The 25,486-nt window shown below is 45.5% G+C and overlaps 1 protein-coding gene and 1 long non-coding RNA gene across 22 annotated transcripts; both read right to left on the reverse strand.

The window, feature by feature from the left end:
- Positions 1-3,408: 3,408 nt before the first annotated feature.
- Positions 3,409-25,124, reverse strand: LOC126995002 (protocadherin gamma-B4-like). 9 transcript variants are annotated; one of them, XM_050854272.1, is made up of 6 exons: positions 25,067-25,124; positions 20,257-20,360; positions 17,781-17,868; positions 13,790-13,842; positions 7,634-7,868; positions 3,409-7,514 (listed from the first exon to the last, which is right to left on the reverse strand). In XM_050854272.1, exons 4-6 carry the CDS (start codon positions 13,835-13,837, stop codon positions 7,330-7,332), a joined length of 468 nt encoding a protein of 155 aa, XP_050710229.1. In that variant the 5' UTR covers positions 13,838-13,842; positions 17,781-17,868; positions 20,257-20,360; positions 25,067-25,124; the 3' UTR covers positions 3,409-7,329. The 9 variants fall into 9 exon arrangements, 8 of the variants coding, with proteins under 8 accessions (XP_050710229.1, XP_050710232.1, XP_050710234.1 ...); XM_050854275.1 differs by lacking the exon at positions 25,067-25,124 and adding an exon at positions 24,368-25,060; XM_050854277.1 differs by lacking the exon at positions 25,067-25,124 and adding an exon at positions 23,893-24,361 and having other exon boundaries at positions 17,785-17,868.
- On the reverse strand, positions 7,883-13,679 carry LOC126995005 (uncharacterized). Of its 13 annotated transcripts, none has more exons than XR_007749789.1 (5): positions 13,415-13,679; positions 9,059-9,157; positions 8,861-8,959; positions 8,568-8,763; positions 7,883-8,369 (listed from the first exon to the last, which is right to left on the reverse strand). It is a non-coding gene; the product is annotated as an uncharacterized LOC126995005 (long non-coding RNA). The 13 variants fall into 13 exon arrangements; XR_007749784.1 differs by lacking the exon at positions 8,861-8,959 and adding an exon at positions 13,217-13,315 and having other exon boundaries at positions 13,415-13,672; XR_007749783.1 differs by lacking the exon at positions 13,415-13,679 and adding an exon at positions 13,217-13,408.
- Positions 25,125-25,486: the final 362 nt, after the last annotated feature.

Below are 25,486 nucleotides of genomic sequence, written 5' to 3' on the forward strand. Positions count from 1 at the left end.
TCTAATTTAGCAATATCCTTTGCATGGTGGGGAGACCAAAACTGTACCGCATATTCCAAGTGGGGTCTGGCTAAACTGTTGTAGAGCGGGAGTATTACATCTTTATTCTTGAATAAAAAGTTTCTTTTAATGAAGCCCAACATTCTGTTCGCTTTATTTGCTGCATCGATGCATTGCTGTGAGAATTTGAGGTTTGACGCGATTTTGACCCCCAAGTCCTTGACGCATTGAACGCTTTTGAGTTTAACGCCGCGCATTTCGTAATCGAACTTCTTATTCCTCATTCCAACTTGAAGGACCTGGCACTTGTCTACGTTAAAGGGCATCTCCCATCTATCCGACCAAGCTGAAATTTTGTGCAAATCCTCTTGGAGGCTTTGCCTGTCTTCGTCACTCAGAACCGAGTTACCAATCTTTGTGTCAAAATTACTAATGCGGTTATTGAGTCAAACATCCACGTCGTTGATGTAAATAATGAAGAGCAGAGAGAGAGAGAGAGAGAGAGAGATTGTGTGTGTGTGTGTGTTCCATATCTCTCTCTCTCTCTCTCTCAGTTGTTGTTGTATAAAAGATAAGATTAAAATAAAGTTTAATATATTTTACAATGGATATATTTGAACCTCCTCCTGGTTATTATTATCATTATTATTAAATTGTGTTATGGCTGTCACTGAAGGGAAGGGAAGGGAAGGGAAGGGGAGGGAAGGGGAGGGGAAGGAAGGGGAGGGAAGGGAAGGGAAGAAGAGAGAGAGAGATAGAGAGAGGGAAGGGAAGAGAGAGAGAGAGAGAGAGAGAGAGAGAGAGAGAGAGAGAGAGAGAGAGAGAGAGAGAGAGAGAGAGAGAGAGAGAGAGAGAGAGAGAGAGAGAGAGAGAGAGAGAGAGAGAGAGAGAGAGTTCCAGCTTCCAGTCCCTTGCTGAGATAGAGTGGCCAGCAAGTCAGCCAGTCAACCACTACCATGAAAAGATATATATGGTGGTTAGGTCCCGGTAGATTGTGGTGGAGTGGTAGAAATCATGGTTGAATGGTAGTTTTGGGTTGAAATTTTTGGGTTACAGAGTTGTTGAAAAAGTTTTGAATAAGTTGAAGTTTTGGGTTGAATGCATGATGATTGCTGGTTGAATTGTGGTAGGCTGGCAGAGGGATGTTGGTCGAATGATTGTGTGCTGGTTAGACCCTGGTAGATTGTGGTGGACTAGTAGAAATTGTGGTAGGCTGGTAGAGGGATGTTGGTCGAATGATTGTATGGTGGTTAGACCCTGGTTGATTGTGGTAGACTGGTAGAAATCATGGTTGAGAGAGAAAATTGTAACTTACCAATAATAATAATAATAATGTAATAATAATAATAATAATGTAATAATAATAATAATAATGTAATAATAATAATAATAATGTAATAATAATAATAATAATAATAATAATAATAATAATAATAATAATAATAATAATAATAAAAGTATATAAAATTAATCAGTATTTTTTTATGCCTGAGAGAGAGAGAGAGAGAGAGAGAGAGAGAGAGAGAGAGAGAGAGAGAGAGAGAGAGAGAGAGAGAGAGAGAGAGAGAGAGAGAGAGAGAGAGAGAGAGAGAGAGAGAGAGAGAGAGAGAGAGAGAGAGAGAGAGAGAGAGAGAGAGAGAGAGAGAGAGAGAGAGAGAGAGAGAGAGAGAGAGAGAGAGAGAGAGAGAGAGAGAGAGAGAGAGAGAGAGAGAGAGAGAGAGAGAGAGAGAGAGAGAGAGAGAGAGAGAGAGAGAGAGAGAGAGAGACCCGACCTTTGCACATGAACCGCACACACACACACACGCACACACATATGGGTCAAAAAACGCACACATAACTGAATTATATGTGCGTTCATGTGTGTGTATGTGTACGTGTGTGTGTGTGTGGCAAGACACACACACACACACACATAAAAACACGCACACGTTCACACGCGTACATGGAAACAGACACGTGTAAGTAAATTAAAGTTCATGTAAGTAAGAACGTGTGTGTGTGTGTGTGTGTGTGTGTGTGTAATATCAACAATCTTCATCTTATAGACACTTCACTTAGTTATTCTATGGCAGTAAATTTTGGGTTCCACGATGCTAAGTTAAGGATGGGATGTCTCACGATACAGGATGGCAGATAACACCACAGTTACACACACACACACACACACAAACACACACCGCTCTGGTAGCTCAATCAGTAGAGCACCGCGCTGCAAGGCTTCACGGCCAAACAGGCGGCGGTTGGAGCCCCGCTCAGGCCGGATTCTTTCCGTTGCCTAGGAGAGGTTAGTGTCCCCACTTGAGCAAGGGGGATGGCCGGGGGGTGTGAGGTCCTGGCAGTGCCCGGAGATAAACGATGTATACTTGCTCATGTAGGGAGGGTACCTGCATGCTGGCGAGGCCAACACGTGATCAGGCCGTGCTGATGTACACACACACACACACACACACACACACACACACACACACACACAAAAAGGAAAGTTTTGTTTAGTGGGCAGCGCAACATCTGTGGTCATATGCCGGAGAGAGACAGGCAAGGAAAGTTTTGTTTAGTGGGCACAACATCTGTGGTCATATGCCGGAGAGAGACAGGCAAGGAAAGTTTTGTTTAGTGGGCGCAACATCTGTGGTCATATGCCGGAGAGAGACAGGCAAGGAAAGTTTTGTTTAGTGGGCGCAACATCTGTGGTCAGATGCCAGAGAGAGACAGGCAAGGAAAGTTTTGTTTAGTGGGTGAAACATCTGTGGTCATATGCCGGAGAGAGACAGGCAAGGAAAGTTTTACTTAGTGGGCGCAACATCTGTGGTCATATGCCGGAGAGAGACAGGCAAGGAAAGTTTTCTTAAGTGGGCGCAACATCTGTGGTCATATGCCGGAGAGAGACAGGAGGGGAAGGAATTATAGGAGAAGGGAACAGACCCCAGGAGACGGGACACAACATCTGTGGTCATATGCTGGAGAGAGACAGGCAAGGAATGTCTTGTTTAGTCGGCGCAACATCTGTGGTCATATGCCGGAGAGAGACAGAAGGGGAAGGAATTATAGGAGAAGGGAACAGTTGGAAAGTTTCGTTTAGTCGGCGCAACATCTGTGGTCATATGCCGGAGAGAGACGGGGAAGGAATTATAGAAGGGAACAGACCCCAGGAGATGGGACACAACCCCCGATTAATACTTGGTACACCGCTGGGTGGACAGGGGCTTAGGGTATCGGAAAAGCCCCACATTTTTCCGCCGGGAATCGAACCCGGCTCTCTTGTGAGCCGAAAGCAACCACTGCACCACGAAGCCCCCCATATTAATGAAGAGCACTGTATTTCAGCGACAAGATCTTTGGAAATAGCTGTAATGGCCTCCTCCTCCTCCTCCTCCTCCTCCTCCCTTCACCCATTTTTTTTTTGGGGGGGGGGGGGGAGGGGGGGGGCCTCCTGGTGGGTTATCGGAAAAAAAAATTGGAAAGAAATGGAATTAGTTACCCAAAAAAGCATTTAAAAAACGGCTTGAGGTGTTCAGGTCACCCAAATCCCGCCTCTTCCTCCTCCTCCTCCTCCACTCGCACCCACCTGGCCCTTCCCTCCACCATGCCGTCAAACTGTGTGGTACTGATCTGGTAACTGATTCTTCCTTCCTTAGCATGACAAGTCCAGTCCGACAAGTTTCGGGTCCCTACAGAGTTCAGGATGAATAACTCTATACGGACCCCAAACTCCTCTGGCTGGACTTGTCATGCAGAGACTTGCCATACAGAGGCCCCATCTCTAGCGCTGGGAGGCTGAGAAACACGTTGGTAGTTCTTAAACACACACGGTCACCGCCTCACTTGCTTTGAACAACTTGACTTGCATTTACATTTATGAACATCAACCCTCTTGTGCAGGACGACACACTATCAAGGGTAAAAGATCCCGGCGCACGATGACAGGAAACGCTTCATAAAAGTTTAACCGTGTAGCAGCGACGGGCCAAATTTGTAGCTTTACCGTGTAGCAGCGACGGGCCAAATTTGTGGCTTTACCATGTAGCAGCGACGGGCCAAATTTGTGGCTTTATCGTGCAGCAGCGACGGGCCAAATTTGTGGCTTTACCGTGTAGCAGCGACGGGCCAAATTTGTGGCTTTACCGTGTAGCAGCAACGGGCCAAATTTGTGGCTTTACCGTGTAACAGCGACGGGCAAAATTTGTGGCTTTACCGTGTAGCAGCGACGGGCCATATTTGTGGCTTTACCGTGTAGCAGCGACAGGCCAAATTTGTGGCTTTACTGTGTAGCAGCGACGGGCCAAATTTGTGCCATGATATAAACCCCCCAAAATAGGTGATACATAATCTGATCACAAATGCTTTGATATATATATTATGAATTGGTTTGTGTGAGGGTGATTTTGTCTCATTTTTCTCACTTGGAGGGACCATTAAGAAACATGATCCCTGCTACTACCACCATCGGGTTAAACAATTGATTAAAAATTAAGTTTTCGGTGGAAGTGCGTCAAATTTGGAAGCGTCATTTGTTGGGATAAGTTTCTTAATGGTAACATATGGCAACCTTTCTAAGGAGCGTAGATGAGGAGCGCGGAGCAATTTTTAGTTGTTAGCTTACTCTGACGAGAGAGGAAAAAAATACAGTTTTCTCAGTGTAACTCGGGAACCAATAGGCGTATGAGGATTTTGAGGATACCATAAGAATCCTCACTAAATTCTGCTTCGAAACATATATTCGGCTAAAAAAGTTGGCCCACAAAATTTGGAGCTAGCGAGTGGGGAAGAGTTGGTACTTAGGATTTATTGTCTACAACTCTACAGTACCCTCTCAACTTTCACGCTTGCTTCATTCCGAAGGTGTGGCGCTAAACTCGAGGATCGCGAAACTCGAGGTATTGAAATACATGAAAAAGCGCTTATTGGTTCCGGCCCGTGGAAAAAAATTACTTTTTTTTCGACTTGACTCCCTTGTTATCTCAAAATACGTACCTTGGTAATAGGCAGAAAATGGGAAGTGAGAACAGGTTGTTTTTAAGCCCCGGTTGAAGGCGGCTGCCTTACAACTGGCTGGCAGTTCTGAATACACGCTTGTGATCCACGTGGTGTCGTCTGCTAATGTAAGGGTGGTTGCTCGCGGTCACCCGTGGTACAGTTGGACAAACCTAAAGCTTCTGGTAGTTATCTGTGTGTTATGGTGTACTCTGCTAACTCTTTCTGTTATATATCATCAAATCACTAACATCATGATTGACTTTTCAATGCCTACTGAACGTAAACCACTGCCGCCGCAATCACAAAATAGCTCACAGAGAGGTTCAACTTGCTTGCTGCTTCCATATTTCCCTCATCATTCACAAAGACCACAAGCGGATAAAAAAGAACAAATCCAGGCAAATTAACACTTTTAGTGCTGTGTATTCCCACAGCGCACATGCGTGGTGGACGGCAGAATGACTAATTTCATCGGGGAGATATTTCTCGCAACACCAGTCGGTGTAGTGGACCTTCTACTTCTTTTGACCTGTAACGCTTTGTATCGCTTCTTAGGTCCTCCTTCTCCACACTTTTATACTTCACAACATGCACTGAGGGCCGCGTTCACAGTCATTTTGTTTGTATTGATCGTTACCAATGGCGGTGATCGCTGCTCTAGTATTTCCACGTGAAACTGGCCGATGGGTAGTGATGTGATGTGATGGTGTTGGAGGTATTGCCTCTACAACGGCACCTCATGGCGGCTGCAAGGTTAGCCTCACCTCGCACCTTACCACACACTCTCAACACCTGTCGCTTCGTCTGCAGCCGCCACTACCCCATAGGCCAATTTCACGTGGAAAATTATAGCGTTGATCGCCGCCATTGGTAACGATCAAAACAAACAGTGACTGTGAAAGCGGCCCATAGTTACTTAACAGTGCACACTTATACACTTCACCCTGAACTATGTTGTTTTTCTGTTCTTTTCTTTCCCTGATTTTGGTTTTCTATGCACTTCTGCTATTTCCCACTGTTACTTTTCACCGTCGCTGCCATGCATTACAGGTCAAAAGAAGAAGAAGAAGAGGAAAACATCACTGAGAGATCTACAATTTTCAAAGACTTGTTCCCCAGCACGGGGTGTTCTCTTATCTTGTTAATCAAGTAGTAAGCAAAGCAGCTCTGCCAGTCCATTTTACGAGTCTCTTGGTGGGCCATCTTCCACTGCTCCTCAGCCACTGCCGTCGTCTGTTTGTTTACATGCAGCCGTGAGGTACCCACGCTCGTACCCATAACCATTTTCCATTCATAAGGACAACCAACAGCTCGCTCCCGGTTGGGCATATGAGCAACTGCGGTTGCCCATAGCCCCAATGGTTGGACACCGCCTTTTAAGGCAGCACGCATGACGCCAACGGTAGGTAGACGTGACCTGAACATGTCAAAGCAGCGTGAAACTCATGGCGGTAATGCGCGAAAGTCATGATGGTAAGAATTTAGGACTAAGCGCTAAACTCGACGATCGCAAAACTCGGAGAGCGCGAAACTCGAGAGGGTGCTGTGTATAGTTACGCCGCATAAGAGATGCTTTAAGTATCGTCTATATGTAGATTCTACCGCAATCTGGAAGTGTTGTTATATTTCTGCCATACAAAACTAACTGAGTGAATTTTGCACTGTCTGTATATAGTTCCACCACCGTCCAAGGGTTAATTCATGATCTATTACCATAGATTATCAGTCATCATCTCAGGCAAGACTTTACCGTCACCAACCGTTGCTGTCGATGACGGTCACGGTAACTGTTGTGTTGGCCGTACACTTCCCGCCAGTGACGGTGAGGGTGAGGGTGTACTCGGCCTGCCTCTCCCGGTCCAGCTCAGCAGCCAGGTACACCTGGCGGCCAGACCACAGCACCAGGACTCTCTCATTAACCCAGTGGTGGTGGTAGCAGCGAGGGTCATGTTTCTTAATGGTCCCTCCAAGTGAGAAAAATGAGAAAAAATCACCCTCACACAAACCATTTCATAATATATATCAAAGCATTTGAGATCAGATTATGTATCATCTATTTTGGGGGGTTTATATCATGGCACAAATTTGGCCCGTCACTGCTACACGGTAAAGCCTCTAGTACAAGACACCTTCACTCCTCACACCAACTATTCCTAAAGGTTAAAGAATGAATGAATTAGGTTCCAATGAGTGTTTTTTTGTGTGTTCATGCTACTGAAAAAGGATCAAACTACCACCAGGGTCATGAAACTACACCTGGAAATGCCCTGAACTCATATGAAAGCCTTGGCAAGTATGTGACCTTGGGCGGCAAAATGTTTTAGAATAGACCCAAAGGAACAAACTGTTTTGCTGTCAGCGCACCACCATTGTTTTTGTGCCTCCCCAGGGGCCCACACTCACCTCCCCTGAGGCGCGCACCAGGAACTGGCCGTCAGGGTCGCCACCAGTGATGAAGAAGTCCAGTTTGGCCACAGACTCATCAGCGTCCATCAGGCTGAGCGCCACCACCGCCGTGCCCGCGGCTGTGTCCTCAGGCACTGGTGGCAAGGAAAACTAATGTGGCAATGTAGATATACAAGACATTTACAGCCGGTGATGTATTACAGAGAAAATCAGTTTCCTGTTGATCATTCATAAAACCCTTGCAGTGCCTCACCAGCAGTGACGTAAGTGTCTTTGGCGAACACCAGAGGGTTGTCATTGTAGTCCTGGACCAGTACAGTGACTCTGGTGCTGGTGAACGGAGGCTTGGGGTCCGTGACAGTGAAGGAGTACTGGGCCATGGTCTCGCGGTCCAGCGGGGCGGCCAGGGTCAGCGTCCCAGTGTGGGGATCAATGCGGAACGCTGACTTCACTACAGCGCTTTCATCAGGGCCGAGGCTGTGCTGGATCGGAGGAGGGAAGAGCAGACGCTTAACCCCTTGACTGTGCATTTCCTACCAGAAGACTTCACCAAGCTACAGGAATGAAGCAAAAAGTGGCTGCTACAATTCAATGATGAAAAATGTAAAGTCCTGCACCTTGGGAGGGGATATCCAGCACACCAATACCACAAGGGAAACACTCCACTATCCACCACAGAGGCAAAGAAAGACCTGGGAGTGTATGTTACCAGGCTACCAGTGAAGGGATATCCAGCACACCAATACCACATGGGAAACACTCCACTATCCACCACAGAGGCAGAGAAAGACCTGGGAGTGTATGTTACCAGGCTACCAGTGAAGGGATATCCAGCACACCAATACCACATGGGAAACACTCCACTATCCACCACAGAGGCAGAGAAAGACCTGGGAGTGTATGTTACCAGGCTACCAGTGAAGGGATATCCAGCACACCAATACCACATGGGAAACACTCCACTATCCACCACAGAGGCAGAGAAAGACCTGGGAATGTATGTTACCAGACTACCAGTGAAGGGATATCCAGCATACCAATACCACATGGGAAACACTCCACTATCCACCACAGAGGCAGAGAAAGACCTGGGAGTGTATGTTACCAGGCTACCAGTGAAGGGATATCCAGCACGCCAATACCACATGGGAAACACTCCACTATCCACCACAGAGGCAGAGAAAGACCTGGGAGTGTGTTACCAGGCTACCAGTGAAGGGATATCCAGCACACCAATACCACATGGGAAACACTCCACTATCCACCACAGAGGCAGAGAAAGACCTGGGAGTGTATGTTACCAGGCTACCAGTGAAGGGATATCCAGCACATCAATACCACATGGGAAACACTCCACTATCCACCACAGAGGCAGAGAAAGACCTGGGAGTGTATGCTACCAGGCTACCAGTGAAGGGATATCCAGCACACCAATACCACATGGGAAACACCACTATCCACCACAGAGGCAGAGAAAGACCTGGGAGTGTATGTTACCAGGCTACCAGTGAAGGGATATCCAGCACACCAATACCACATGGGAAACACTCCACTATCCACCACAGAGGCAGAGAAAGACCTGGGAGTGTATGTTACAGGGCTACCAGTGAAGGGATATCCAGCACCCCAATACCACATGGGAAACACTCCACTATCCACCATAGAGGCAGAGAAAGACCTGGGAGTGTATGTTACCAGGCTACCAGTGAAGGGATATCCAGCACATCAATACCACATGGGAAACACTCCACTATCCACCACAGAGGCAGAGAAAGACCTGGGAGTGTATGTTACCAGGTTACCAGGTTACCAGGAGATCCACTTCCTAACAGATGGCTTCTACAGGATAATGGACAGGACCGAAAGTGGTGCCAGAATAGAAAAAATCAAGGGCATAGTGGAGGAGCACCTACCGGAAATTCTACCAAATGACCTAGTCGTGGTAGAAGGAGGAGGAAATGGTCTAGAGACTGTGGGTGGGGAAAGAACGGTGCAAACGCTGAAGGAAATAGTCCAGCGAGTAAAATCACGGGTTCCAGGAAAAGTGCTAGTGATGAGTGTGCCGAGGAGGCGAAACAAGGAGGGCACAGCGTATGAGTGGAAAAGGAAGTGGGTGAACACACAGTGCATGAAAAAGACTGAAGAGTGGCAGTGTGACGGTCTTCAGCTCAGTGAAAATATGGCCTGGAAAAGAGTGTGGGCAGGAGATGGAGTGCATCTGTCCACCATTGGAAAAGTGTGGGGAGGCTGGAACATAGTGGAGTGGGCGCAGTACAGAGGAGTTGAACAGGAAAGAAAATAGCATGAGGCCATGAGAAGGCAGATGTGTTTCGCCTTCCTGAACACGAGAGGCTGGAGTGAAGGGAAGTGGAGAATTTTGTTGAAGGAGAGTGAAAACATTGAAGTGATCTGAGTAGGAGAAACGGGGTGGCATGACAGGGTACAGTGGCAGGAAGGTGACTGGCTGTGTATAGGGAGAGGAAGGAAAGTAGGAGAGAAAAAGGGAGGAGGAGGGTGATAGTGAAGGAGAGGGCGGAAGGAAAACGGAGGTAGACTTATTGGAAGAAACTGAGAAAAGTTAGGATACAACAAGGAGATCTGATCACAGTTAAGGTGACAGACCTGAAGGAAGAAATGGTGGGTGACAGTGGTATATGGGAGTAGAAGGGGCAGAAACCGAGGAAAATAGGAAGCTGCACAGTGCATTAATGGAAATTAGCGGCAGGGTAGGAAAAAAAAAGTGGCTTGGCCTGGGAGACCTCAATGGACACAGCGGCCTACAGAAGGCACCAGTCAACAGAAATGGGCACATGTTGCTAGAATTTGCGGAGTCAGCTAATTTGAAAATTAAGAACTGGGAGCTTGAGGACCCAATAACTTGAGGGACAGAGGGCAGCATCAGCTATAGATTATATCATGGCAAGTGAGGCAGTGGAGAAAAGCAAATGTAGGATATGGAAGGAAGAGGAGGTAGATATATCAGACCATATAATGATAGGTGTGACATGTGAAAGGGAGGAGGAAGGAACAGGAACAGGAGATGAAGACAGAGTGGAAGACAAAATGGGACACGCTGAATCCCGACTGGGAGAAATATAAGGATAACCTAGATGGAAAGCTATGTAGGGAAATAGAGAAAGGCAACAGGACAAGTGATCAGTGGGAAAAACAGGTAAAAGAGGTAATAGCAGAGGAGGCAAAGATATCAATAGGTATAAAGAAGTACAAGGTAGGAAAAGGAGACTGAAAGGCTGGTGGGATGAAGAAGTAGAAAAGCAATAGGAGATAGAAAAGAGAAAACAGAAGGCAAAGAAAGTTATGGAAATTGACAGAGAAAGAAGGGGAGCAGCACAGACAGGAATGGGAGACGGCGTATAGCAGTTATAGGAAGGTGCAGAAGGCGACACAGATCTTAATTAATAAGAAGATTGCTGATTGGGAGAGACTGCAGGCAGAGAAACTAAACAATCTACCCCGAGGAGAGAGAGAAAAAGAAGGGTGGAAAAGACTGAAGAGGAACCTAGGAGGGAAAGAGGTAGATCAGAGGGTGATACTGAAAACAGAGGGCAGGGAGACTGGAACAGAGGAAGAAATAAGGTCAGTAATAGAAAAGTACTGGAGTAAGGTAATCAAGATAGATACAGGGGATAGAGGAATAGAGAACATGGTGATCTACAGTGACAGAAAGGAAATGGAGGTGGTAGGAATAGAAATAGGGGAGGTAGAGCGAGCACTGAAAATGTTGAAGAATGGGAAGGCGGCAGGAACAGATGACATTATCGGAGAATTCCTTAAGTATAGAGGAGATGCAGTCAAGAAGGTTATTTTTAACATCTGCAAGGAGGTTCTGGAGGAAGGGGAGGTACCACAGGACTGGAAAAAGAGCAGGGTTACTCTGATACACAAAGGAGGGGGAAAGGATAAAGCAGAGATAGGAAATTATAGGCCAATAGCTATCATGAACACCATGGCAAAGGTGTTTGGAATAGTAATAAACGAAAAGCTTAAGAACTGGATAGAGACGCAAAAGGTGCTTGGAGAGGAACAGAGTGGATTTAGGAAAGGCAGAGGAGGGCTGGAAAATATATTTACCTTAAAAGAGATTATTGAAAGGAACAAGTTGAAGAAGAAGGAGTTATACCTAGTATTCATAGATCTTGAAAAGGCGTACGACACAGTGAACAAAGAAAAGCTCATTAGACTGCTAGGACATGTAGGTGTAGATGACAAGATAGTAAATATAATACAGAGCCTATATGAGGGAAATGAGGTGCAGTTCACGTTAGGAGACGTCACTACTGGGTGGTTAGAAAATAATGTAGGAGTCAGACAAGGCTGTGTGATGGCCCCGACGCTTTTCAACATTTACCTCGAGGAGCTGATAGTGAGAATTAAGAAAGCCGGGAAAGGAGTAGAGATAGGAGGAGAGAAGTTAGGGTGCCTGGCTTACGCTGATGATGTAGTGTTGATGATGGAGAGGAAAGAGGAGATGGAGGAGATCCTGCACATAGCTCAGGCATATGGGAGGGAGTGGGACCTGAAATTTAGTGAAAGAAAATGTAAGGTTATGGAGTTTGGTAGTGGAGGCAGTAACCAATGGGTACTAGGAAACAACGTGCTGGAGGTAGTCGATAAATATATGTACTTAGGAATGGAGGTTAGCAAGGAAGGCATAGGAGGGGAGAAACAGAGGAAAGTGAATGAAGGGAAGGCAAGGAGGATGTCAGGGATGATAATAAATGGAGGCAATAGAGTAGTAAACAAATATGATGTAGGGCGAAGTCTGTGGAAAGGAGTAGGTGTACCATATTGCCTCTATGGATCAGAGATAAAGCATTCAGAGAAGGGACATTGCACAGCTAGAAAAGGTTCAGAACACAGTAGGCCGGTGGGGATTAGGAGCCCCTAGGAGCACAGCTGCAGAGGCCAGAGGAGATATGGGATGGAGTACGTTCAAGGAAAGAATTGTAAAGGGCAAGTTAGGCTTCCTTAAGAAAATTGAAAAGAGTAGTGAGGAGAGATGGGCAAAGAAAATACTGCAAGAAAGTGGAAACAAGTCCACCTGGGGGAAAGAGTTAGAGAGGTGGAAAAGGAGAGAACACCTGAGGGAAGAGTGGAATGAAATGGAGATCAGGGATGTGAAGAAGGCAGTAGAAAGGAACGGACAAGTCAAATGGCAGGAAGGAATGAGTGGCAAGTCAACGCTAAATGGTACAGCAGGAAACAGAAACCAGAGGGAGTACACTGGCATGTAGGAGACTGGGGGAGCAAACTATTGTTTAAAGCAAGAACAGGAACCCTGGAGGTAAACGGCAGGAACAGGGACGGGGGAAACCAGGACTGTAGCTGTAGGACGGGGCAGATGGAAACAGTAGAACACCTAATAGTGGAATGCAGCAACTATGAGCGGCAGAGAGGGGAGTTGGTGGCAGGAGTAGTGATGGTAATAGGCGGAGAGGAGTGGGCTAGGAGACTAGAGGAGGAAAACGGGGCGATCTGCACGGTGTTGGGGCTGTATGGAGACAAAAAGGAAACGGAAAGAAGAATGGTAAAGTTGGCAAAAGTGTTCCTCGCGCAGTGCTGGGAAAAAAGGGCACAAATGTCTGAATAAGTGAATATAAGTGGTTTTATTTCAGGTTAGAAAATTACATAACGCTGAAAAGAAAGTTGTGTGAATAAGAAGGGAGGAACGAGAGGAGGAGGACCTAAGAAGCGATACAAAGCGTTACAGGTCAAAAGAAGAAGAAGAAGAAGAAGAAGACCAGTGAAGGGATATCCAGCACACCAATACCACATGGGAAACACTTCACTATCCACCACAGAAGCAGAGAAAGACCTGGGAGTGTATGTTACCAGGCTACCAGTGAAGGGATATCCAGCACACCAATACCACATGGGAAACACTCCACTATTCACCACAGAGGCAGAGAAAGACCTGGGAGTGTATGTTACCAGGCTACCAGTGAAGGGATATCCAGCACACCAATACCACATGGGAAACACTACACTATTCACCACAGAGGCAGAGAAAGACCTGGGAGTGTATGTTACCAGGCTACCAGTGAAGGGATATCCAGCACACCAATACCACATGGGAAACACTCCACTATCCACCACAGAGGCAGAGAAAGACCTGGGAGTGTATGTTACCAGGTTACCAGTGAAGGGATATCCAGCACACCAACACCACATGGGAAACACTCCACTATCCACCACAGAGGCAGAGAAAGACCTGGGAGTGTATGTTATACTGAAGGAAGGAAGGAAAAACTGAGGTGTGAATAGAAAAAAAAAAAAATAAATAAAAAAAAAAAAAAAAAAATTGTATAAAAGAAAATAAAGATGAGAGAAGAAGGAAATTAAAGACAAAAGAAGAGAAAGAAACAAAGGAAGATTAGGATTAACTCACCTTTGGAATGCTGAATGTCCTGTTCCTCCTCCTCCTCTTCTTCTTCATCTTATCTGTAAATGAAGGAAGCAATTAACATCAAATAAAAATGCTGGCCCCTCCCTAGCTAAGATGACAGCCTTCGAGAGCACCAACATCATAACTAAGTACAGTAAAACCCCGATTATCCGAAATGGAAGGGGGGAAGCCTCTTTCGGATAAGCCGATTTTTCGGATAATCCGGATTTATGGCCGCCATTTTGATCGCCGCCAGTTTGATCGTCGGCATTGTGTTCTGCTGTATGGTAAGGACGACTTTCTTCCTTTTCCCGGTTTCTTTCGGCATGGTGATGTAGAAAGAAGTGAGGTCGAAGCACAGGTAGAACGCGATGCGACTGCCCAGTGTGAAGTGTGTGACGCGACTGCCGCCGACCGACGATGTAAACAATGAAACCAAACAAACACACGCTACGCTAAACAAAGTACAGGGGGGTCGCCTGATATGCGAACTTGGGATATGCGAACCACCTCATATGCGACCTCCTTCCTCCTCTCCCCCTTGGGAGTGGAGCACGGGAGCCGGTGACTTGACTCGGTAGGAAGAGAACAGTTTATTGGCATTCATTGCATGGTCCCGACTGCGCTCACATCCATCTCCTACCAAATAATGAACTTGCTGTGACACACTTCGAAGGAAGGGAAATAAACAATGGCGCAATCTGGCAACTCTACTCTGTGAGACGGCTCCACGTGTTCTCTTCATCAGTACGTCTAAAGCAGCCATTGCTCTCACAAGCTGTGTCTTGGATTATGTGTACATTGGTGATGTGTATCTCCACTTAGTTATATGATACGAAAAAGATATACTAGGTTAAAGAGTTTGGGAAAATGTGGCTGACCGCCCATATACCATTATTTACATGCTTTTTAAGGTTCCTAATATGCGAATTTGCGATATGCGAGGCTTTGAACCGCCCATATTCTCGCATATTAGACGACCCCCCTGTAGTACGCTTAAAACATGTGATGTAAATGTTTTATTGTATGTTTGTCTGTGTGTCTCCTTGTCTGGACCAGTGTATGTTGATACTTGTGAGCGTTGCAGATCTGAATTGTGAATGTTGCAGAGTGTGATTGTGAATGGTTGTGCAAGCTTGCAAGTGTGACCTTGATGCATCGTGCAGGTGGAGACACAGTATGATGACTCATATTATCGCGCAACTCGTATGTTGGAAGGGGAATGTGGCATGGAGTGGAGAGGGGAGTCGTGTTTGTGTTGTTGTCTTGAGAGTACGGTGTGAGAGTAGTTGTGCAGTGGTTTGTTCGTTCGCCGCACCTACGTCCTTGCTGGGGCGAAGGTGCAGACGTGGTGTTGTTGAGAGTTTGTTTAATGTTTTTTGTCTAATACATTGATCTATTCGTTACAAGCTATTTCGGCAATACGTATTAGAAAGCATATTCATTTTAACTGTTCTTATCAATTTTAAATGTGTTAATATAGTACATATGAGGCGTGCCGCGCCAGAACCTCGTAACCGAAAAATCGTAGTTTTGAGAAAATCGCGCATAAAGTTAAACACTGACAATGCACCTAAGAATGGTCAGAATATGTAATAACTATACATCAAATGAAAGGTTTTGAAGAGTTCTGTTTTGTTAAATAGGTTCTGATAGGAAATCGGAAAATTTTTGGTTTATTGAAATAAATTAATGAAACCCCTACTCAGTGGCGGAAAAAAAAAAATTTGCTGGAATTTTTTTACAATTTTATTATAAAAGTACTTGTTTTTATTAGGAATATGTGAAGGTTTCATGATGATAGCTGTGAAAATGAAAATGTTATGATTTTTTACCGAAATTTTTTTTAATCCGCATCGGAACTTTAATACTCCTATCCATTACATTGACTTCCTCCTATGTTCAAAATTATTAAGTACGTGTTGTAAAATGGAATATGTGAAGATTTCATGATGATAGCTGGCTCATCCTACACGTGCGTCTTGGTTACGTGGTTTTGGCCCACGCCTCAGGGAGTTAGTCGCGACTTTTTTTTGCGTGTCGAGACCAGACTAACTGTCTTAGCACCCTGTTTTAGGTGGCTGGAAGGTCGGATTTCCTCTGTCCGACCACGGTATATGACAATTCCACCTCTCTGCTCTCTGGGGCAGCCATTATCTCAATTTCTCAAATTTCAGGGTTACGAGGTTCTGGCGCGGCACGCCTCATATGTAGTTACTTTTATTTATTTTTGATGTTTTATAACGTTTTAGTATAGAAAAAAAATTAAATTTTAATTGCATTATCCAGATCAATTTCGGATAATCCGGTTTTTCGGATAATCCGCTTTCGGACAATCGGGGTTTTACTGTATATATAAAATGTATGAAGTGTTTATCCTGCCGACCTCTATAGCACATTACAACACTCAACAACACAAAAATAACATGGAAATTCAAACAAAACCCAGGACTTCTTTTTCCCTCTCCAGTATGTTATTAGGGGTCAAAGTACGACAAACTATAAGGGGCGCATTGTAAGATATTTCACCACCCAAGAACACATATTTGACAAGGCTCTCGTAGGAGTTGTTATATGACCCTGGTGATTGTTTGGCCCTTCTTCTGTACCATGAACCTAAGAGAAACATAATTGGTAAGGCTTTCGTAGGAGTTGTGGGCATATCCAGGGGTAGTTTTGTGACCCTGGTGGTAGTGTGACCCTTCTTCTGTACCAAGAACGTAAGAAACACATCATTGGTAAGGCTTTCGTAGGAGTTGTGGGCATATCCAGGGGTAGTTTTATGGCCCTGGTGGTAGTTTGACCCTTCTTCTGTACCACAAACCTAAGAAACACATAACTGGTAAGGCTTTCGTAGGAGTTGTGGGCATATCCAGGGGTAGTTTTGTGACCCTGGTGGTAGTGTGACCCTTCTTCTGTACCAAGAACCTAAGAAACACATCATTGGTAAGGCCTTCCTAGGAGTTGTGGGCATATCCAGGGATAGTTTTGTGACCCTGATGGTAGTTTGACCTTTCTTCTGTACCAAGAACCTAAGAAACACATCATTGGTAAGGCCTTCCTAGGAGTTGTGGGCATATCCAGGGGTAGTTTTATGACCCTGATGGTAGTTTGACCCTTCTTCTGTACCATGAACCAAAGAAACACATCATTGGTAAGGCCTTCCTAGGAGTTGTGGGCATATCCAGGGGTAGTTTTATGACCCTGGTGATAGTTTGACCCTTCCTCTGTACCAAGAACCTAAGAAACACATCATTGGTAAGGCCTTCCTAGGAGTTGTGGGCATATCCAGGGGTAGTTTTATGACCCTGGTGGTAGTGTGACCCTTCCTCTGTACCAAGAACCTAAGAAACACATCATTGGTAAGGCCTTCCTAGGAGTTGTGCTTTCTTTTACTTCCTCCTCCACCCCTTCTGCCTTCCTCCTTCACCTCCTTTTTCTTCTTCTTCTTCCTCCTCCTCTCTCTCTTTCTCTCCCAAGGCTTCTTCCCGGTGGATCCTGATGGTCGGCCCAAGGCTTCTTCCCGGTGGATCCTGATGGTCGGCCCAAGGCTTCTTCCCAGTGGATCCTGATGGTCGGCCCAAGGCTTCTTCCCGGTGGGGCCTCATGGTCGGCCCAGCCCATTCTGGCGCAGGCGAGTGTTTATAGTGGCGCCATCTTGTGTTGGCTCAAGCTGCCCCCCGGAACTCATCTTTGAGCCTCTCTTTGGAGAGGTTATCTGGAGCCTGGGTTGATAGGTGGTCTTCAGGCCAGCATGTGGGTAGTCTCAGGCCGCTCGGCGGTGACTGAAAAACCTCAACTGTGCGGCAGCCAGGATTCGAACCCACGTCCCTACTGGAGCTCCTGAACACGGGGCCGTCACGCTAACCACTCAGCCGCCGCCGCCTCTGTTACACTTCATCTGTGTTTTGTGCCTCTCCTCAGTGTTAAAACTGTAGAATGAATCAGTAAATCAATAAAGAAATAATTAAAAGAAAAAAATAGTCAGCCTTACCTACTCCAATGAGGTCAAGCGGGGACACAGAATATCTTCCCTGTGAGCGGAGTCTTCTTCTTCTTCCTCTTCTTCTTCTTCACACATCCTGCAAGTCAGAGGAAGTTAGTATTGGTAGTTATAGTCGTAATAGTAGTAGTAGTAGTAGTAGTAGTAGTAGTAGTTGTATAATCACACTCTACTGCCTGGGGGTTGGGATGGCATGCTCCTCCCTTCTCCTTTGTTGTTTTACTTGCAACAATAAACTATCAATCAGTAGTAGTAGTAGTAGTAGTGAGGGTGGTGATTCTCAATGGCAGTAGTAGTAGTAGTGTTGTAGAAGTAGTAGTTGTAGTAGAAGACAGATAAATAGTTAGATGGAAAAATAATTACAGGTTAAATAATTAATATTAATACAAAACATGTAACAAAATGGTGAATCACTAAACCTTTTTCAGACAAGAAGTTTCATTTTCAATTAATAAAGAAATCAATAAAGAAACAATAGAAACACATTTTACAGCTCCCAAAAGTGTCACCCCTATGATGTCCAAATCCCTCATGCAAGAGTTAACCAGCATCCTCATTCTTTCATCCCTGTGTTGTCCAAATCCCCAATGCAAGAGTTAACCAGCATCTTCATTCTTTCATCCCTGTGTTGTCCAAATCCCTCATGCAAGAGTTAACCAGCATCTTCATTCTTTCATCCCTGTGTTGTCCAAATCCCCAATGCAAGAGTTAACCAGCATCTTCATTCTTTCATCCCTGTGTTGTCCAAATCCCTCATGCAAGAGTTAACCAGAATCTTCATTCTTTCATCCCTGTGTTGTCCAAATCCCCAATGCAAGAGTTAACCAGCATTTTCATTCCTTCATCCCTGTGTTGTCCAAATCCCTCATGCAAGAGTTTACCAGCATCTTCATTCTTTCATCCCTGTGTTGTCCAAATCCCTCATGCAAGAGTTAACCAGCATCCTCATTCTTTCATCCCTGTGTTGTCCAAATCCCCAATGCAAGAGTTAACCAGCATCTTCATTCCTTCATCCCTGTGTTGTCCAAATCCCTTATGCAAGAGTTAACCAGCCTCTTCATTCTTTCATCCCTGTGTTGTCTAAATCCCTTATGCAAGAGTTAACCAGCATCCTCATTCCTTCATCCCTGTGTTGTCCAAATCCCTTATGCAAGAGTTAACCAGCATCTTCATTCTGTCATCCCTGTGTTGTCCAAATCCCTTATGCAAAAGTTAACCAGCCTCTTCATTCTTTCATCCCTGTGTTGTCCAAATCCCTTATGCAAGAGTTAGCCAGCACCTTCATTCTTTCATCCCTGTGTTGTCCAAATCCCTTATGCAAGAGTTAACCAGCATCTTCATTCCTTCATCCCTGTGTTGTCTAAATCCCTGATGCAAGAGTTAACCAGCATCCTCATTCTTTCTTCCCCATACTGTCCAAATCCCCTATGCAAGAGTTAACCAGCATCCTCATTCTTTCATCCCTTACACTGGTAAACTCCAGAACAGTCTTCCTTGGTCTGTACTTCCTCCTGCCTATGAATTGACCTCTCTCAAGAGGAGAGTATGGAGACACCTCTCCTCCTGAAACTGACCTCTCTTTTGCCCACTCCTGTAAACTCATTTTTACAGGGGCAGTGAGCAGCAAGCTTTCTTTTCTTAATATTACTTTCTTTGCTATAAAAGATATATAAATAAAATAATTTAGATGCTGCTGCTACGCTATCTTCTGGTATGTAGGGCCAAATAGCATTTCTGTTCAGGGTCAAATTGCATCTCTTTACAGGTGGGCCTAGGCATGTGTATTGGTTTGAATGTAAAGGAAGCAGCCCAAGGGAGAAAAAAATACCAATAATAATGATAAAAAAAAAAGCCTGCTGCTAACAACACTATGGAGAATGTGGCCAAAAGAGCGGTCAGGTTCATGAGGAGAGGTGTCCTGATACTCTCCTCCTGAAAGAGTTCAAGTCACAGGCAGGAGGAAATACAGACCATTGTGCCAGACTTTACCAGTGTAAGGGATGAAAGAGTGAAGATGCTGGTTAACTTTTGCATCAGGGATTTGGACAGTATAGGGATGAAGGAAAGAGGAGGAGGAGGAGGAAAAATAAGAAGGAAGAGGAGGAGGAGGAGGAGAAGAAGAAGAAGAAGAAGAAGAAAAAGGAAGAGGAGGAGGAAGAGAAGAGGAGGAAGAAGAAGAAGAAGAAGAAGAAGAAGAAGAAGAAGAAGAAGAAAAGAAGAGGAGGAAGAAGAAAAAGAAGGAAAGAAAAAAAGGAAGAAAAAGGAGGAGGAAGAGAAGAGAGAGAGAGAGAGAGAGAGAGAGAGAGAGAGAGAGAGAGAGAGAGAGAGAGAGAGAGAGAGAGAGAGAGAGAGAGAGAGAGAGAGAGAGAGAGAGAGAGAGAGAGAGAGAGAGAGAGAGAGAGAGAGAGAGAGAGAGAGAGAGAGTCTTTAGTCACTCCTTTAGAAACACACACACACACACACTTACTTGGCCAGACTTGAAGGCAGGAGGAGGAGGTCTGTCAAGGTTCCATGGTGTAGACTCACTCCTTCTTGCCTCCTGGAACACTTGCCTATGGATGGGTCCAGTGGCTGTAATGAAGGGTTGTGTATCTTATAACAACATGAAGAGCTTTAGTAAGGGGGATATTAACAAGGTTCTGATGCTAAGAGAACCAGGTAGGACACATAGTAATGGGTTTAAACTTAACTTCAGATTCAACAAGGACACAGGCAAGAATTGGTTTACTAACAGACTGGTGGATGAGAGGAACAGGCCTGGCAGTCATGTGGTGAGTGCCAATACTAACAGACTGGTGGATGAGTGGAACAGGCCTGGCAGTCATGTGGTGAGTGAGTGCCAATACTAACAGACTGGTGGATGAGTGGAATAGGCCTGGCAGTCATGTGCTGAGTGAGTGCCAATACTAACAGAGTGGTGGGTGAGTGGAACAGGCCTGGCAGTCATGTGGTGAGTGAGTGCCAATACTAACAGAGTGGTGGATGAGTGGAACAGGCCTGGCAGTCGTGTGGTGAGTGAGTGCCAATACTAACAGACTGGTGGATGAGTGGAACAGGCCTGGCAGTCATGTGGTGAGTGAGTGCCTATACTAACAGAGTGGTGGATGAGTGGAACAGGCCTGGCAGTCATGTGGTGAGTGAGTGCCAATACTAACATACTGGTGGATGAGTGGAACAGGCCTGGCAGTCATGTGCTGAGTGAGTGCCAATACTAACAGAGTGGTGGGTGAGTGGAACAGGCCTGGCAGTCATGTGGTGAGTGCCAATACTAACAGAGTGGTGGATGAGTGGAACAGGCCTGGCAGTCATGTGGTGAGTGAGTGCCAATACTAACAGAGTGGTGGATGAGTGGAACAGGCCTGGCAGTCATGTGGCAAGTGAGTGCCAATACTAATAGAGTGGTGGGTGAGTGGAACAGGCCTGGCAGTCATGTGGTGAGTGAGTGCCAATACTAACAGACTGGTGGATGAGTGGAACAGGCCTGGCAGTCATGTGGTGAGTGAGTGCCAATACTAACAGAGTGGTGGATGAGTGGAACAGGCATGGCAGTCATGTGGTGAGTGAGTGCCAATACTAACAGACTGGTGGGTGAGTGGAACAGGCCTGGCAGTCATGTGGTGAGTGAGGGCCAATACTAACAGACTGGTGGATGAGTGGAACAGGCCTGGCAGTCATGTGGTGAGTGAGTGCCAATACTAACAGACTGGTGGATGAGTGGAACAGGCCTGGCAGTCATGTGGTGAGTGAGGGCCAATACTAACAGAGTGGTGGATAAGTGGAACAGGCATGGCAGTCATGTGGTGAGTGAGTGTCAATACTAACAGACTGGTGGGTGAGTGGAACAGGCCTGGCAGTCATGTGGTGAGTGCCAATACTAACAGAGTGGTGGATGAGTGGAACAGGCCTGGCAGTCATGTGGTGAGTGCCAATACTAACAGAGTGGTGGATGAGTGGAACAGGCCTGGCGGGTTCTCTTGATTGTGAGCTGAGTGTGCCAACCACTGCACCACGAAGCCCCCGCCCCATTAAAGTTAACAATACGTATATGGTAAAAACTAACATCTATATATAGTGAGAGTTATCACCTTCATATTACAGGTAAAACTCCAGAAATACACCCACCAACTACCAGTGACAACGGAGCAGCCTGCCCCATCTTTACCAAGGCAACCTCACCAAATCTAACCTAACCATTGAGTAAATAGAACGTTTAATGGTAAAAAGCGCTCAAAGTAATGGAAAAAATGAATTAAAAAGATCAATTAATCTAACCTAACCAAATCTGATTTCCGGAATAACACCCAAATAGTTAGGGATAAATGTCAAAATAATTAGGCTACCCTTTCTTCAATAATTCCTTAATGATAACAGAAATACCCTAACCTATCACCACCGCTGCCACTGTCCATGGAGGTGGAATTGGTGGAGTGGACATGGTGGCTGACCACATTCACTGCGGACAGTCTCGTAGCTCAACTAAAAATGATTCTACTAGGGACATGCCACGCCACGGAAACCTTGGTGGACTGTGACCTGACCAACACCTGACCTGCGAACAATGACCTAACCAAATCTGATTTCTGGAATAACACCCAATTAAGTAGTTAAGGATAAATGTCAAAATTCTTAGGCTACCCTTTCTTCAATAATCCCCTAGTGATGACAGAAATGCTATAACCTTTCGCCGCAACTGTTCATGGAAGTGGAATAGAATAGAAATAAAATAGAATAGAAATAGTATAGAAATAATAGAATGCAAAGAATAGATGTCAAAATTCTTAGGCTACCCTTTCTTCAATAATCCCCTAGTGATGACAGAAATGCTATAACCTATCGCCGTTACTGTTCATGGAAGTGGAATAGAATAGAAATAAAATAGAATAGAAATAGAAATAGTATAGAAATAATAGAATGCAAAGAATAAATGTCAAAATTCTTAGGCTACCCTTTCTTCAACAATCCCCTAGTGATGACAGAAATACTATAACCTTTCGCCGCAACTGTTCATGGAAGTGGAATAGAATAGAAATAAAATAGAATAGAAATAGAAATAGTATAGAAATAATAGAATGCAAAGAATAAATGTCAAAATTCTTAGGCTACCCTTTCTTCAATAATCCCCTAGTGATGACAAAAATGCTATAACCTATCGCCGCTACTGTTCATGGAAGTGGAATAGAGTAGAAATAGAAATAGCATAGAAATAATAGAATGCAATAGAAATAACCGAATCTAACCTATCACCACTGCTGTCAATCAAGTTTTTTTACCTGGATGGGGACACAGTAAGAGAACTCCATTGACAGCGGTGATAATTGGTTAGATTATTTCTATTCCATTCTATTCTATTTCTATTCCACTTCCATGAACAGTAGCAGTGATAGGTTATAGTGATAGAGGTAGTGAGTTTGATGGTGAGTTTGATGGCTTGACAGGTCAGGGCCGGGCTGTCAACTCAACCCATTATACACCATCACCACCATCACCACCACCATCATCATCACCACTGCCACCATCATCACTGTCACCACCACCATCACCACTGCCACCATCATCACTGTCACCACCACCATCATCATCACCACTGCCACCACCATCACTGTCACCACCATCACTGTCACCACCATCACCAACGTTGCCACCATCACCATCACCATCACCACCACCATCACCGTCATCACCATCACCACCATCAACACCCACCACCACCACCATCACCACCACCACCACCATCAACACTCACTACCGCCGTCATCACCATCACCACCATCAACACCCACCACCACCACCATCACCACCACCACCACCATCAACACTCACTACCGCCGCGTCATCACCATCACCACCCACCACCACCATCACCACCACCACCACCATCAACACTCACTACCGCCGTCATCACCATCACCACCATCGACACCCACCACCGCCATCACCACCGCCACCACCATCAACACTCACTACCGCCGTCATCACCATCACCACCATCAACACCCACCACCGCCATCACCATCACATTAGGCGGATTTTCCAATTTTCACCTTTTCCCACGCCCTGATTTATTGTCTCTGCACACCAAAATAAGGACAAAGAATCCACCTACCTTTCCACAGCATGGCGCTTCCTGGCATTGTATAATAACCTGAAAAACAACGAAAATAAGAGAGCTCTATCGGCGGCCACGAACATACGGCGGCGGCGGAGGAGACCGTGACGTCATCATAGTGTTGGAACTTTAATAAACCACTATAAGCTTACAACTTAACGACGGATAAATAGAGCAAGTTCATTGGTAAAAACACGCTCAAAATAACGGATAAGGGAAGATAAATAAGATCAGGGCAGGCTACTAACGAAAGAAGAAGAATATAAACGAGGGGAAAATTTGGATCAGATAAGTCTTCAGAACATTTAAACTCGGTGCATAAGAACGTGTTTAAGTGTGCAGGGTGACGTGGATAAGTGTGAAAAAGTGTAGAAAAGTGTGCAGAAGGACATGAGAAACGAGACAAAGCGGGGAAGGTCAAAATAATAATAATAATAGGACGAAGAAGAGGAGGGATGATGTCACGGCCTACAGTGACGTCACTACTTCCTCCTCTTCCTTTTTTTCTTTCGTATTGTTGTGCTGGAAGCTTCCCCCGGGGTCTGTGGGCCTCTGGAAGACTGGGAGGAGCGAGCAGGGGGGCGGGGAGCAAGGCCCCGCCCGCGGCCAGGCGCCAGGCGGAAAGTGTTGCCAACTCGCACATATTTTTGCTACATGTTCCTGTACGATCTAAAATATACTGTAACAGTCAGTTTGACTGTATAACGGCGAAGAGAGGAATAGAGGGAACACTGATGATGGTAGTAGAAAGCACACAGCCGACCCTCCCTATGACCATAGGCCTGAGCCAGCAAGTGCCACCCCAACCCCGATAGAGAGACGATCGCCCATTTTTTCGTATCTTCTGTACCTCGATCGCCGTCAAACTTTAGTATGTATCACGGTAGGTATGGGTTGTATGTTGGCTTCGTCCGTGAGGTGTAGCAATAGCATAAGTTTGTGATAATGTTTACCGTAAGTGAGGTATCGTGACCGCATCTGTCAGGTGGCACTGTGACCTCACCCTCAGAGCACAAACAAACATGTGGGATTCGTTACAATACCCACGCCGCCCCTAGGCCGGGAATGAGCGGGAAAGGCACTGGAAGGGCAGAACAGACCCAGCCCCGACAGAGACGAGACGTGTGCTCGTCCCCTACAAGATCTATAGTAACAGGTCTCCTCACTTTACCTCCACTGCGCAGCCTGTGACGTCAGCTGGCTGTGAGACAGTGAGGAAGACGGGGAACTATTCTATATTCCCCGTTCTCTCATTGCGCTGCCGTTCTCTCTCTCTCTCTCTCTCTCTCTCTCTCTCTCTCTCTCTCTCTCTCTCTCAAGAATACCCCATCTTTGCCCCCAGATGTTGATGCTGTCATTATTATTATTAGTAGTAGTATTGTGTGTGTGGTGTGTGTTTACTCACAAACGCAAATGTACGCATAACAGCTATAATATTTTGTATATCTCCCTACTTCATATTTTTTCTACATGTAATTCTTATAATGTGCCTTGTCAATGGCTATGAGTAGATACCCTCTACTCCATTCTTATTACTAGCTTACATGTGTGTGTGTGTGTGTGTGTGTGTGTGTGTGTGTGTGTGAGAGAG

The sequence above is a fragment of the Eriocheir sinensis genome, unplaced genomic scaffold (assembly GCF_024679095.1).
Source record: "Eriocheir sinensis breed Jianghai 21 unplaced genomic scaffold, ASM2467909v1 Scaffold95, whole genome shotgun sequence".
NCBI lineage: Eukaryota > Metazoa > Arthropoda > Malacostraca > Decapoda > Varunidae > Eriocheir > Eriocheir sinensis.